At 38.4% G+C, this 13337-nt stretch overlaps 1 protein-coding gene across 4 annotated transcripts in view; it reads left to right on the forward strand.

Annotated features, from left to right (window-relative positions):
* Nucleotides 1-13337, forward strand: part of GRIK2 (glutamate ionotropic receptor kainate type subunit 2) — a 1245293-nt gene that overhangs the window by 612515 nt on the left and 619441 nt on the right. For all 4 annotated transcript variants that reach the window (XM_073675766.1, XM_073675764.1, XM_073675765.1 and 1 more), the window contains exons 5-6: nucleotides 5334-5387; nucleotides 10742-10915. In XM_073675766.1, the coding sequence (XP_073531867.1) occupies nucleotides 5334-5387; nucleotides 10742-10915 (228 nt within the window). The remainder of the gene's footprint in view (nucleotides 1-5333; nucleotides 5388-10741; nucleotides 10916-13337) is intronic.

A 13337-nucleotide genomic window follows, 5' to 3' on the forward strand; every position in this document is an offset into this window, starting at 1 on the left:
TCTGTAAAAGCACCAGTAGACAGAACTGGAATGGACCCTCTTGCTATATGCACTGCAGTCTGACACATACACTGCCTGCCTGCCTAGCACTGATATCTATGCAGCTTGATTAGTCCTCAGAAGGACTGTTAGTTGAGATTCATATGTGTAGAATATGTTGTGGTATACCTACACTACCTAAGAAACAAGCAAATCTCTCCCTAGCTCAGCAGGACCTCTCCCTACACTGCCTGATTCTGGAGTAGACTGTGATGAGCATGGCGGCACCAGGTCTGATATAGACCTGATGACACTGTGCGGCCAGCCAATCACTGAAATGCACAACCAACATGGCTGCGGCATTACATTGTGTGGCAGACAATCCCTGCATGTTCATTGGTGCTCTAAAGAGCGCCAAACATGCATGGTGGGAACCCGAGCTCCCACCGAGCAACCCCGGAAATACTCAGTGAGCACCGAGCATCTTGAGCAGTGAGCTTGCTCGCTCATCACTATTTATAACGTAGAGCCGTGAAAATAAAAAAAAAAACACATTTTTTAAACAAAAATTAAATTTTAGCCACAACCTTTTATTTTTACAAGAGTAAGAGGAGAAAATGGACCCCAAAAGTTGTTGCGCAATTTTTCCTGACTTCACTGATACCCCATATATGGGGGAAAACCACTGTTTGAGCGCACGGCAGGGTTTGGAAGGGAAGGAGCACCAATTGACTTTTTGAACGCAATTGGCTGGAATTGAGAGCGGACGCCACGTCGCATTTAGAGAGCCCCTGATGTGCCTAAACAGTAGAGACCCCAAGTGACCCCATTTTGGAAACTAGACCCCTCAATGAGCTTATCTACATGTGTGGTGCGCACTTTGAACCCCCAGGTGCTTCACAGCAGTTTATAACATTCAGCAGTGAAAATAAAAATTCAAATTTTTTCCACAAAAATGAAGTTTTAGACCCATTTTTTATTTTCACAATGATAACAGGAAAAAATTAACTAAAAAATTTGTTGTGCAATTTATTACGAGTACGCTGATACCCCATATGTGGGGGTAAAACTCTGTTGGGTGCACGACAGGGCTCGGAATGGACGGAGCACCATTTGACTTTTTGAAAGCAAAATTGGCTGGAGTTGAGCGCGGACGCCATGTCGCATTTGTAGAGCCCCTGATGTGCCTAAACAGCTGCAATTCCCCATAAATGACCCCATTTTGGAGACTATACCCTTCAAGGAACTTATCTAGATGTGTGGTGAGCACTTTGAACCCCCAGGTGCTTCACAGAAGTTTATAACGTAGAGTCATGAAAATAAAAAATAAAAATTTTCCTCAAAAATTTTCTTTTAGCCCCAAATTTTTTATTTTCACAAGGGTAGCAGGAGAAATTTGGCCTCTCATTTTGGTGTGCAATTTCTTATGAGTATGCCAATACCCTACATGTAATTGGGAACTACTTTTGAGGCATAATGCAAAGGTCAGAATGGAAAGAGCACTATATTATAGTGCAGATTTCACTGTTATGGTTTGAGGGTGGCATGACCCACTAGGAGATCCCCTGAGGTGCCCTAATAGCATAATTCCCTGTAAGTGACCCCATTTTACAAACTACACCTCTCAATAAACTCATCTTGGGGTGCAGTGATCAAATTGACACCACAGGTGTGTCACAGAATTTTATACCATTGGGCAGTGAAGAAAAAATAATTACATTTTTACCGCAAAAATTTTGTTTTAGCCCCAGATTTTACATTTTCAAATGGGAATAATGGATAAAAATGGCACCAAAATTTGTCCCACAATTTTTGCTGAATGTGGCAATAACCTCATATGTGGCTGTACAGTACTGCTTAGCCACACGGTGAAACTCGGGAGGGACAGAGTGCTATTTGCCTCCTGGAACTCAGATTTTCCTAGAATAGTTTGCGAACTCCATATACAGAGCCCCTAAGTGCTAGAAAAGCAGAATCCCCCCTCAAGTGACCCCATTTTGGAAATTATACCACTGCCAAACATGTGGATGCTAAATGTGGTTTAGGCACACTGTGGGGCTCAGAATTGAGGGGGGGCAATAGAATTTCGGAGCAAAAAATTTGTTGAATTTTTTTGGGGGGCGAGGAGCCATTTCACTTTTCCAGAGCCTTTGTGCTACCAGTAACGTGGAAGCCCCCTATATTTCCATTGACAGATGATGGACCTGAGTGTTTTTTTTTTATGGATTGATTTGAAGCTTTTATTGAGAACATTATACATAACATTTGGGATCACATTTATCCGGCGCTCTAGACTGAGCAATTGCTTTGGGGTTTCCATTTCTGAGTGATGTGATTCAGGTGACACCCCCCCAGGGGATCCATTCACTATAATGAGGCAGCAGAGTTACTCTGGGCTCCGTCTGACCTCTCTTCAGTGTTGTCGTTCTTTTCAAAGGTGCACAAATCTGTGACTGACCGCACTTTCATGCACGCATAAAAAGATGGACACTGCTGGATCATAGGCCAGACGGCATCCACATTGCCTCCATCTACCTCATTATAGAGAATCTTTGTTTTTTGTGGGACAAGTTGACATTTTTATTTGTACCATTTTCGGACACATAACATTTTTTAATTGCTTTCTATAACAATTTCAATTTTCAGGGAGGGAGAATGAACAAAAACCGGCAATTCAGAAATTGCTTTGTTTTTTTTATGCTGTTCTGCATGTGGTAAAATTGATAAGGTAGGTTTATTCTTCGGGTTGGTGCGATTACAGTGGTACCACATTTATAGCTTTTTTTCTGTTTTGGCGCTTTTACACAATAAAAACTTTTATAGAAAAAAATTTTTTTTGCATCGCTTTCTTCTGAGAGCTAGAACTTTTTTATTTTTCCGCTGATTGGACTGTATGGCGGCTTGTTTTTGAGGGACAAGATGACGTTTTCAGTGGTACCAATTTTATTTATATATTTTTTTTGATTGTGTTTTATTCCACTTTTTTCCAGTGATATGATGATAAAGCATTGTTCACCTCGTTTTTTTGGGGGGGTTTACGGCACTCACTGAAGGGGTTAACTAGTGTGACACTTTTATAGGTCAGGTCGTTCTGTACGCGGTGACTCCAAATATATGTACTTTTTTTTTTTTTTTTTACACAAAAATGTGTTTTTATTAGTGAATATTTTTATTATTATTACTATTTTGTAATTTTTTTTACAATTTTTTTAAACTTTTTGACTTAGTCCCTTTATAGGACTTTTTTCTCTTTGATCACAGGTATAATGTACTGCAATGCAACTGCATTGCAGTACATTATACCTATAGTGAAAGCTCCTGAGACCATGCTGTGAGCATTGTCTCAGCAGATTTCCGCAGCTTGGTGACCTGGGGGTCGTCATGACAACCCCGGTCACCATGGTAACGATCAGGCCCCCTGATTACATCGCGGGGTCGCCGATCTGAAGGCAGAGGGAGTGCCGATCTGATGGCTGCCTCCTGAACGTTGCGATCGCTCTCGATCGCAGCATTCGGGGGGTTAACAAACAGGGGCTGTGCTGACACTGCTCCTGATTGTTAGTTCAGGAGCTCAGCAACCAGCAGCGCTGAGCTCCAGCACTGATTGAGCAGGAGGTGCTGATAGTACAGCATCTCCTGGGCGATTATGCTGAGATCGCAGCAATATGGGTGCTGGGACCAACTGCATGGGTCCCTGAACCCCTTCTCATTCTGCTCAGCTTTCACAGACAGCTTTTGGCATTTAACTGTCACTGCGTGTTTACAAAGACTAAATAGAAAAAACCTGCTAACAGATTCCTTTTATAATATATGTAGTTTTCCATATAAATCCCATGTTTATAAATACTGGCATGGCAAGCATCTTCCTCCAAAAAGGTATCATTTTTGGAACATTTTTTTTTATTTTAAAGAGCATAAACAGTCTGATGGTGCGGAGTGTTATTATTCAGGCTGTTGGTTGCCACCATTTACCATCCATTTATCCACAGCCATATGGGGTGAGGTCACTTTGAAATGACTAAGGTTGTGTTTCTGATAAAGAGCTTGAAAGAATCTGGATAAAGTCTCAGAGGATCATACACGTCTTTTTCAGAGCAATTGGAGCTTTTGCAGTACTTTTGATTTCTAGCAAATCGATTCAACATGAATTGAATTTTCTGAATTCAACATGAATTGAAGCTGCTGATTTAAAATTTTAAATGAATAGTTCATATCCAGCTTCCATGCTATTTGTACAGTTAAAGAAACCCAAAAAGTAAAGTTAAACAGATGTACGTTGCTATTGATATCAAAAGTTGACATGGTAAAAAGTGACATAACATTGATAAATACATTCTTACTGTATCATATATGTTTAGTGCACAATTTCTATTGCGTATTTTTCGTTTACTTGTTGATTTGTTGTAATTTTCAAAGATAAGGTGAAAAAAATGTATTTTAAAATACTGTACACACTGAAGTCATATTTACATTTTTGCAGTACTTAAAATCCCCAAGAATGTTGTAAATATCTAAAACTATTTACTTACAAAAAATGCTAAGGCTATTGTGAAAATGTATTGCTTAAAGCTTTCCAGTATGCATTATTTATAAAGTTATTAATATTGCAGCAGGCTAGCAGTGAGCAACCTTTCATTTAATTTTATTGTCAGCTAAAAGAAGTTGTCAGTAGCAGAGCTATTTTTTTTTTTTAAATCGTTAAATGCATTGCTAAGATTTTGTATCAGCTTGTCTTATTATCTTATAATAAGCAGAACAATAATATTTATATAAAGAGTATGTATAAATATACTGATCTCTCTCTATATATATATATACACATATCTAGATAGATAGATAGATAGATAGATAGATAGATAGATAGATAGAGTAATGTGCAAGAGTTTCAACATGAAAATGTTTTCAAAAATAGATGTGTTTGTTTTAATCATTATATATAAAGATAACATTTTCTTATTTAAGGTATAAGCCTATGTTACACATATTCATAATCTAAAAGTAAGATATCAACACATTGAGAACAATATTCTTAATATTTGGGAGAATTTGAGTGGAATCATGGAGTAATACAAGGCTATGTTCGCATGTTCAATAATCACCCTTTTCAAATGGATCCAGTAAGCAAAAAATTGGAAAATCAGATCCATTTCAAATGAATGATTCCAAAGACTTCAATGTTAAAAAAATAGATCCAGTTGCAATCTGTTTTCAAGCCAGACTAAAAAGTTATGTATATATAATCAGCCTAAGTTACATTAACTTTTTGTACTTTTTGACAGTTTTTACTTTGAGAAATAATCACCTATGGTTACACTGAGTTCATTGTGAAAGCAACTTTATTCCTTGTTTTTCAGGCATTGGCAATGGGAATGATGACAGAATATTATCATTATATTTTTACAACTCTGGTAAGTTATTTTCTAAAATATATTTATGTTTTTTGGAAATTGTATTCCATCTCCGTCATATATGCCAGTATTCTTATGCACATACAAGATAACTTGGGGCTCATAATAGCACATGTGTATAAACTGTATTGTTCATTGTTATAAAACATTTATAAATAAATATATAAATTAGGTTAATTAGGCTAGGTTACCCAGTGTTGTGCATTACTGTGATTCAAAGGTTAAAAAGCATCTTGAACTTTTTCCCAGGTAAGAAATATCTGCAATTTTAGTATGATTCACTATTTTCAAAACAGAAATTGAGGTGACTTGAACTCAATCTAACTAAACACACTTCTCACCAATCAGCATCTTAGAGGGTTGCAGCACTCCAGCAAATATCCAGTCCTCTTCACTGCTTAATAAACACAGCTCTGTACTTTTAGGCCATGTGCCCGCGTAGCGTTTTTGTAGTGCTTTTGCGACGTTTTTTCGGCCGCGAAAACGCCGCGAAAACGCTTGTAAAACCGTCTGCCATGCAAAGCAATGTGAATTTGGATGTGCTGTGCACATGATGCGCTAATTAGCGTGCCAAATTTGCATTGTGTTGCCAAACGCAGCATGACCATTTCTACTGCGATTATGCTGCAAATTCGCTGCCATTGAGGAACACTGAAACACAGCAAACCCGCAGGTATATGTGGATTTGCTGCATTTCAATTAAATTAAATTGCCGCGAATTTGCAGCGTAATCGTGGTGCGTGTGGTACCCAGGATGAAGAGGAGACTACAAATCCTCTTCATCCCGGCTACCATGTGGTGAAAAAAAGAAATGAAAAGTTAAAAATAAAAAAAACCTGTATACTCACCTCTCTGGCCTGCTCCCGGCGGCGTCCTCTCTCTTCGGTGTCCTGCGGTGTTCTGGCAGGACCTGCAGTGGCGCCATTTAGTCAGCCGATGGTCACGCGACCGCTGACATCAGCAGTCAGGTGATGGTCGCGTGACCATCAGCTGACTAAATGACATCACCGCAGGTCCTGCCAGTACACCCCGGGATGCTGAGGAGAGAGGACGCGGCCGGGAGCAGACCGGAGAGGTGAATATACAGATTTTTTTTATTTTTAACTTTTTAATTCTTTTTTTTTTACTATAGATGCAGCATTTAAAGCATCTAAGTTGGTCACACAATATAAATCCATGCTGCTTGCATGGATTTATATTGTGTGACCAACTTGTCAAGCACTTTTCCAAGTGATGCTCAAAATCGCTTGGAAAAGTGCTTGAAAAAACGCATGTAAAAATACTGAAAAAACACTTCTCTCTGGCATAAAAAACGCATGTAAATTTGCATGCATTTTTTTCGGCCAGAGAAAGGCAAAAACGCTCTGCATCAGATCTGTTACATGGCCACATAGCCTTAGGAGTAACCGAACCTGGTATTGTATATCAGTCTTACCCAATTGAAAAGGGAAAAGCTGTACTAAAAATTGGCTTCAGTGGGAAGGGTTAAAAATTAGTCTGTTGGCAGATGTTTAACTGTAATGCCAATGCTAGGTAGTACAATTAAAGACATTTTGAATAAGAATAAGACTGACTTTTTCCTCATGCAAATGATGTCCCAAGTGCTTTGTGGGTGGTCTTAAATGGGTTAAGTTCTTTTGCTTTCATCAATACACAATGCCTTCCTTCTTGTGTTGATTGATGCTGTTTTTGATGGGATTCTGTCAGGCTCTATAATCTCATGACTGCCATTCACTTGAAGAATTGGTTCAAGTTGGATGAAACAAGCAAGGTGGGTTGCGCCACTGGAGTAAGTTGATTCTTCAATAATTATGATAATAAGGTTTGTTATCCACAACCCATGTCAATTCCATTCCAACATTGAAACGTGTTGTGAATAGAAAAACATATCATATTTGTTGAAGAATCAATACAATAATTGGATACAATAATTCATGAAAGATTTATCCACCAACCACAATGCAGAAGCAGCTATTTTCTTCATGCCTACATAGGAGTAGTGCCTATCACAACTCCACCAAGGGACCATAACCAAGCACTTACCCACTCTCTCTCTATAGGGTATCACCCTATTGTGCGTTCTGTTCCTCACATCTAGATTTATTCATTCACTTGAGGAATAGCACATATGCATAACTCTCTTTGCCTGATCTAAGCCACTCAAATCCAGTTTTTACCTTCAATGTTCAGCCAGGCGTATGACATAGGTATGTGGCACATGTGCTATAAGTCACTAAGGCCAATGCCCACAGCTGGGATAGATCATCACTTTTAGTGCTAGTGAAACAAACAGCGCAACTGCGAGATTTGAGATCCAATTGATACCCTCTGGCAGTGGCAACACCAATCAATGCAAGTGGGATGCATTAAGAACTGCAAATTAAAAAAATCCAAATCGCTTGCAAGTAAATTTGTATAAAGAATGAAATTTAATTTTCTTTGCAATGGTAAGTTGATCTGCATCAAGGCATATATCTTTTCACATGACCACAAATGTATTACCTAGTGCTGGTATTAGTTTAGTAGGGAGAAATCCACTGACAGACTCCTTTTACAATGGAACTGAGAGTTGTCAGAATTGTCACATTGATATGTACAGAGTGCATGCCAGTGACTGGTAGAGCAGGGAGTCTGCATGGTGACGTTTTAGACTATAGCTGTTAAGTTCTGCTTTGTTATATATTCCTAATAGGTTCATTATTATATAAAGTATGAAAATTTGCCTGGAGTTTAACTTTACCTTTTCGTTTCCCTGGATGTGCCCTTTAATATGTGTTCTCATTATACAGTCAGTTATAGGAATGTATTTGCTGTAACAATGAGAATTAATTCAGATGATGGTAATAGAAAGGTATTTATTAAATCCCAGAAAAATATTTGAACTATACCTGTCCACCTGACCCTATAGATGAAATAAATCCATTCTAAATTATTAACAATTTTCGGCAAACTGCAACAAACCAATAAATATTTTATTTGAAAGTACATCTGACTAAAACCATGTTCATGAATTCATTAAGTTTATGCTTTTCCGAATGCACACATCAAAGCTGTATGATAATGAAAAACAGTTGAATTGCTTGGAATTATTTTCCAGGAGGTGAAATGTTATTTAAGTCCTTTCTCATATGATTATTCACTATCAAGGTTATATGTAGTCATTTTCCAGCCTTAGGCAAGTTTTCACAAACACGCAAATTTACTGAAAAATAGAAATGTTGACACATTAATTTTTGATTTGCATTTATAAACTTCTATATTTTCTCTATGATTGCTATAAAATTTATAGCAGGAATCAACACAAAAGATGAGCTTCGAAGCAAAAATAATGTTCTTTTTTCTCGAATTGGAGCAACCAGTAGTTTTTTAATCTTTATCACAATAGAATAGAAGAGAGGCTTATTCATTGGATCATTTCTAACGGTGCATACCTGGCCTAATGTTCACTCTAGGCCAAGGTTTCCGGCTGTGAGCAGGTCCCGGAACTTTGCATGCTCAGGGACTACTTGTGGACACAAATACAGGCCTAGCGTGAACACTGGGTCACTGGGTCATGACAGTCAAAGAGCATGTGCAGTGATCTCCGGGTCCTACTCATGGCTGGATGCCCCGGTTTAGGGTGAACATAGGGCAAGATATGCAACACAACAAATTCATGGAGTACCTGACAGCAGGCAGAGAACAGCGGGAACAGCCAGAAAGAAGAGCTGAGTGTTATGTTGTATTTTTCTTTTTAACCATTTTCCGACAGCTTACCTGTCCATCCGTCACCACTGCTCTCTGCCCACTGTCTTGTCCTCCATGCCACCAATTTGTTGTATTTCTTGCTTGGTGCTCTCTGTAGACTGAGGCTTCCAGCCGTGAGCAAACTCTAGAATTCACTGAACATACTCTGCGGCCTAGTCGCTTTTGGAAGTCAAGCTGTAGAGTGAACACTGGGCTGTGACTTATAGGCACAGATCCTGGAGGAATCTGCACATCCATAGTTAATGAGATCTTCTCACTGCCGGATGCACTGGCCTAAAGCAGACATCGGATTTTATATTTTAAATCTTATGTTTTTTATGCATTGGGGTCTGGAGAGAACCCTAAAGCATAATGGATATTAAATCTGTGGAGAATAACTTCTCTGAATCGAATTTCCCAGTAAAATTTGCCCAAACAGCTGAATTAGAATTTTATTTGAACCGCTCAACTTTATTTCTCACAACCCTTGTTTACTTACTTATGTGAACAGTGAAGAAGGGAAGTTCAGTACAGTTAAGGCTCAAACTAGCTGCACTAAGGGTGGGTGCTACAAACCTTTTAAAGAGATGCCATGGACCTTTGCCCAGAGAGTAGAACCTTGCTTTAATATTGGCACAGGTTAATAACTTCTGTGGGTTATTAATGTTGTCTACTGTGCAGCTATCAGCTATCTAACAATATAAAGAAAAAAAACTGGCCTTAATTAGCCACCAGTCAGGACAGTGGAGGACAGTGGTGCTTTAGACTTGCTCATAAAATCCTCATTTTAATATCAGGACCATAAAGTCATTCTGATATAGATTTTTAAAATAAATATACCAGTCTCATCAGTTTGTCAAATTTGGTGATAGACCTGCTTTAAAATAGCAGTAAATAAACAAAAATAAAAGCTGAAATCATATTTTATTATAATTTTCTATTTTTTATAACTTTATCTTTTTGGCACAGATATTTTGTCATTTTTCGATTCCCTTACAGTTATATTTTTGCAAAAATGACAGCTGGATTAGATGTCATATTGCATGTCTTGATTGAAAAAGATTTACTCATGACAACTAAAGACAAACTGTCATCTTTCCAGCATGTACTGGTATTAAATCTGCAGTTTGTGTTTAGTTGCTTAACTAAGCTAATTAAAACATGACAACCACTTTGTAAAAATGGTTGTTGCCACTAAAAAATTAAAAAGGGAAAAATGGCAATGCCTTTATAAATTATTTATGTTTGCTCACAATTACATTTCATATAAGTCTATCTCATGTGCATGGGCACCTTTAAGTCTGACATGTGATGCCAAGAGTTGATCTAATGTTAATGGTATATCCTTTTACAAAGACATCAATTTCAAAGAACTGGATAGCATGAATTATGACATATTATTTAGTTATTTCACCTGTTGCCTCTGATACCAATACAGCCCTCCTCTTCAGCAGTTTCCAAGATTAGATACAATTGACACAGCATATAAATTAGCATTAAAAGTCCACTATTTTAGCCTATATAATTTTTGTTCTGAGCATCTTTAGAATCTGATGCATTAATTGACATATATTTTATTTAATGAATATATTTATGATGGTCAATGTATTAATTATCTTTGCTTTCAGGACCTATTTGCATTGGATGTTGAGCCATATCGGTATAGCGGTGTTAACATGACTGGATTTCGAATACTAAACATAGAAAATAGCCAAGTACTCTCGATAATTGAAAAATGGTCCATGGAGAGATTGCAAGCACCTCCTAAACCAGATTCAGGTTTACTGGATGGGTTCATGACGGTAAAATTTATTTCATTAATTAAAAACATACGTTTTATCTTTAGTGTACAAATATATCATATAATAAATAAATAAAATATTAAAATCTACTCATGATTTACAAGCTATAAAGACTATTAATATAAACAATGTATGCATGTCATTTATACACTACTATAAACCATTATTTACTCCACTCAAGTGACAAAATGTAAAAATATGATGCAGCTGTATACCCTTACCAGTAATCATAGCAGTGCATGTCCTCTCCTTTTTGATCTCACAGTGACAACAGAGTTTCTTCTCTTACCTTCAATAGTCATAGCAGTTCGACAAGAGCAGTCATTATACTGCCCTCCAGTAGTAATGTTTGCATTGTTCCCTATGTTTTGAAGAGTACTGAACACACTGTTTAACAGTGCCTCCATTTCCCATGAAGTCTTATAAATGCACTGTCTTCATGTTATTTGATAGTCACAGCAGTGCCTCCTTTTTTACTAGCAACAAAAGTCTCCTTACTTTTTTCCATCAGTGATGTCAAAACTTACCTAACCCTCAGTAATCGCAGCAGTGCTTCTTTCCTATACTTGCCATAGCAGACCATTCACCATTCCCGAATTCACAGCTGTGTCCCCATTTTTCAGTAGTCACAGAAGTGTCCTTTCCACAAGAGTCACAACCTGCTTCAAAGTTTCTCCGGTCCTCCAATTCTCCCAGGTGTCATGTGACACAGCTCATTATTCTCCATGAAGAGGAGAGAGGGCGGAGGATTGGGCAGCAATGAAGGGAACAGACAGAGTTAGACAGAAGAACATTGTGCAGAGCTCTGTAACAACTATTTTACTTCACATCGGAGGCTGATGCAGATCAACACAGCAGAGCTCTGCTGATAATTTCCTCCATGTTCTTGAAAGTTGCCTCTGTGAGCTAAAAAGTTAATGAAGTGGAAAAATTCCCCTCTCAGTGCTATTCTGTCTATTGGAGAGATCACTGCATCTGGTCTGTTCCCTCACCTAGCATTGGAGTGCAAGTTGCAACTAGAGCATGCAGAGGAGAAAACTGGTGAGAATGCAGGATATAGGTCACATTATGACCAGAAATAATGCTATTCCTCTTGTACACACTCAAGACACCTTAATCTTCAAAGTTGTTTGAAAGCACAGTAACCCTTTTAGTTGTATGTGGTAACCAATGAAAGTCCACATTTAACAGTAGACTTTAATTTCCCTGGATGAAAAGAACACATATTAGATATGAGCAAATCTGCTAAAATACTAATTCGGCAGAATCGCCAATACTTGGTTGAAATTCCATGTGCAACTCTTTTTTCAAATAGAAAGAGCCCTGAGTGCCTTTAAAAATAAGCCATTTATTATGATCTGAGATCTCCTTAAATGAATGGGTTGGAAAGGGATTTAAAAGCAATAAACCACTTTTATCTACCTATTCCTGCTTCTGCAGTTCCGCTCCCACACTGGTTTCCTCTTTCCTAAAGTTGGGTAGATCATTGCATGGGATTCCGATCCATCAGCCAGGTCAGTAGACTATGGCCTAGCATGACGTCATGTGTGTGTCACACTGCAATTATGATGTTGCGCAACACAGATAACCAAAAGCTGCTCAGTGACACCAGATGGTAAAAGATTTGAGAGCCTCCCATCCAGCTGAAATAGACTTCTGACTTGGTTGATGGACCAGAGTCCAGCAAATCGATCAGCCCATCTCTACTCTTCGTGCTTCTGGTAACAGCATGTTATGAAAGTGCATCAAGGCCTAGCCAATGCTGGAAGCAGAGTAAGGACCCTAGAAGCCAGGTGAGGGCTGGAGAGGAGTTGAGATGTTAGGAACAGGTAAGGGAGTGTGATTTATTTTTTTTATTGTGTTTTAACCTCTTCCTCACCTATATGAATAATGCAAAATGTTCTCTGGCTTGCCAACAACTTTGCTGGATTGACGTTAATAAAATTCACAAAAATTTTTATTTTGATAAAATTCTCAAACACATCAAATACTAAGAATCTTCTATCATGAAGCACAGAATAAAACTATGTGCCCAAGATGCCGAAATGCTCCGGATTTTTCCTGAGCGTTTCTGCATCTCCCTGGCAGAAAAAAACGCATGCTGATTTTACATGCTTTTTTCCTGCCAGGGAGAAGCGGAAGTGAAGCGTTCTTCACATGCATTTCTGCATGCGGGTTGTCAAGCGCTTTCCAAGCGATTTTATCATCACTTGGAAAGTGCTTGACAACCTGGTCACACTGTATAAATCCATGCAACCGGCATGGATTTATATAGTGTGACCGAAAGAATGGTAAAAAATAATTGTTATACTTACCTTCTGATGGCCCCCGGTGTCCTTGTCTTGGCTCGCTGGTACCTCGCGGTAGACTAAAGGACCTGCCAACGTCAGCGGTCGTGTGACCCGTCACACGACTAAATGAC

This window comes from Phyllobates terribilis, unplaced genomic scaffold (genome assembly GCF_046119375.1).
Source record: "Phyllobates terribilis strain yellow unplaced genomic scaffold, ASM4611937v1 Scaffold_3__8_contigs__length_932513732, whole genome shotgun sequence".
Lineage (NCBI taxonomy): Eukaryota > Metazoa > Chordata > Amphibia > Anura > Dendrobatidae > Phyllobates > Phyllobates terribilis.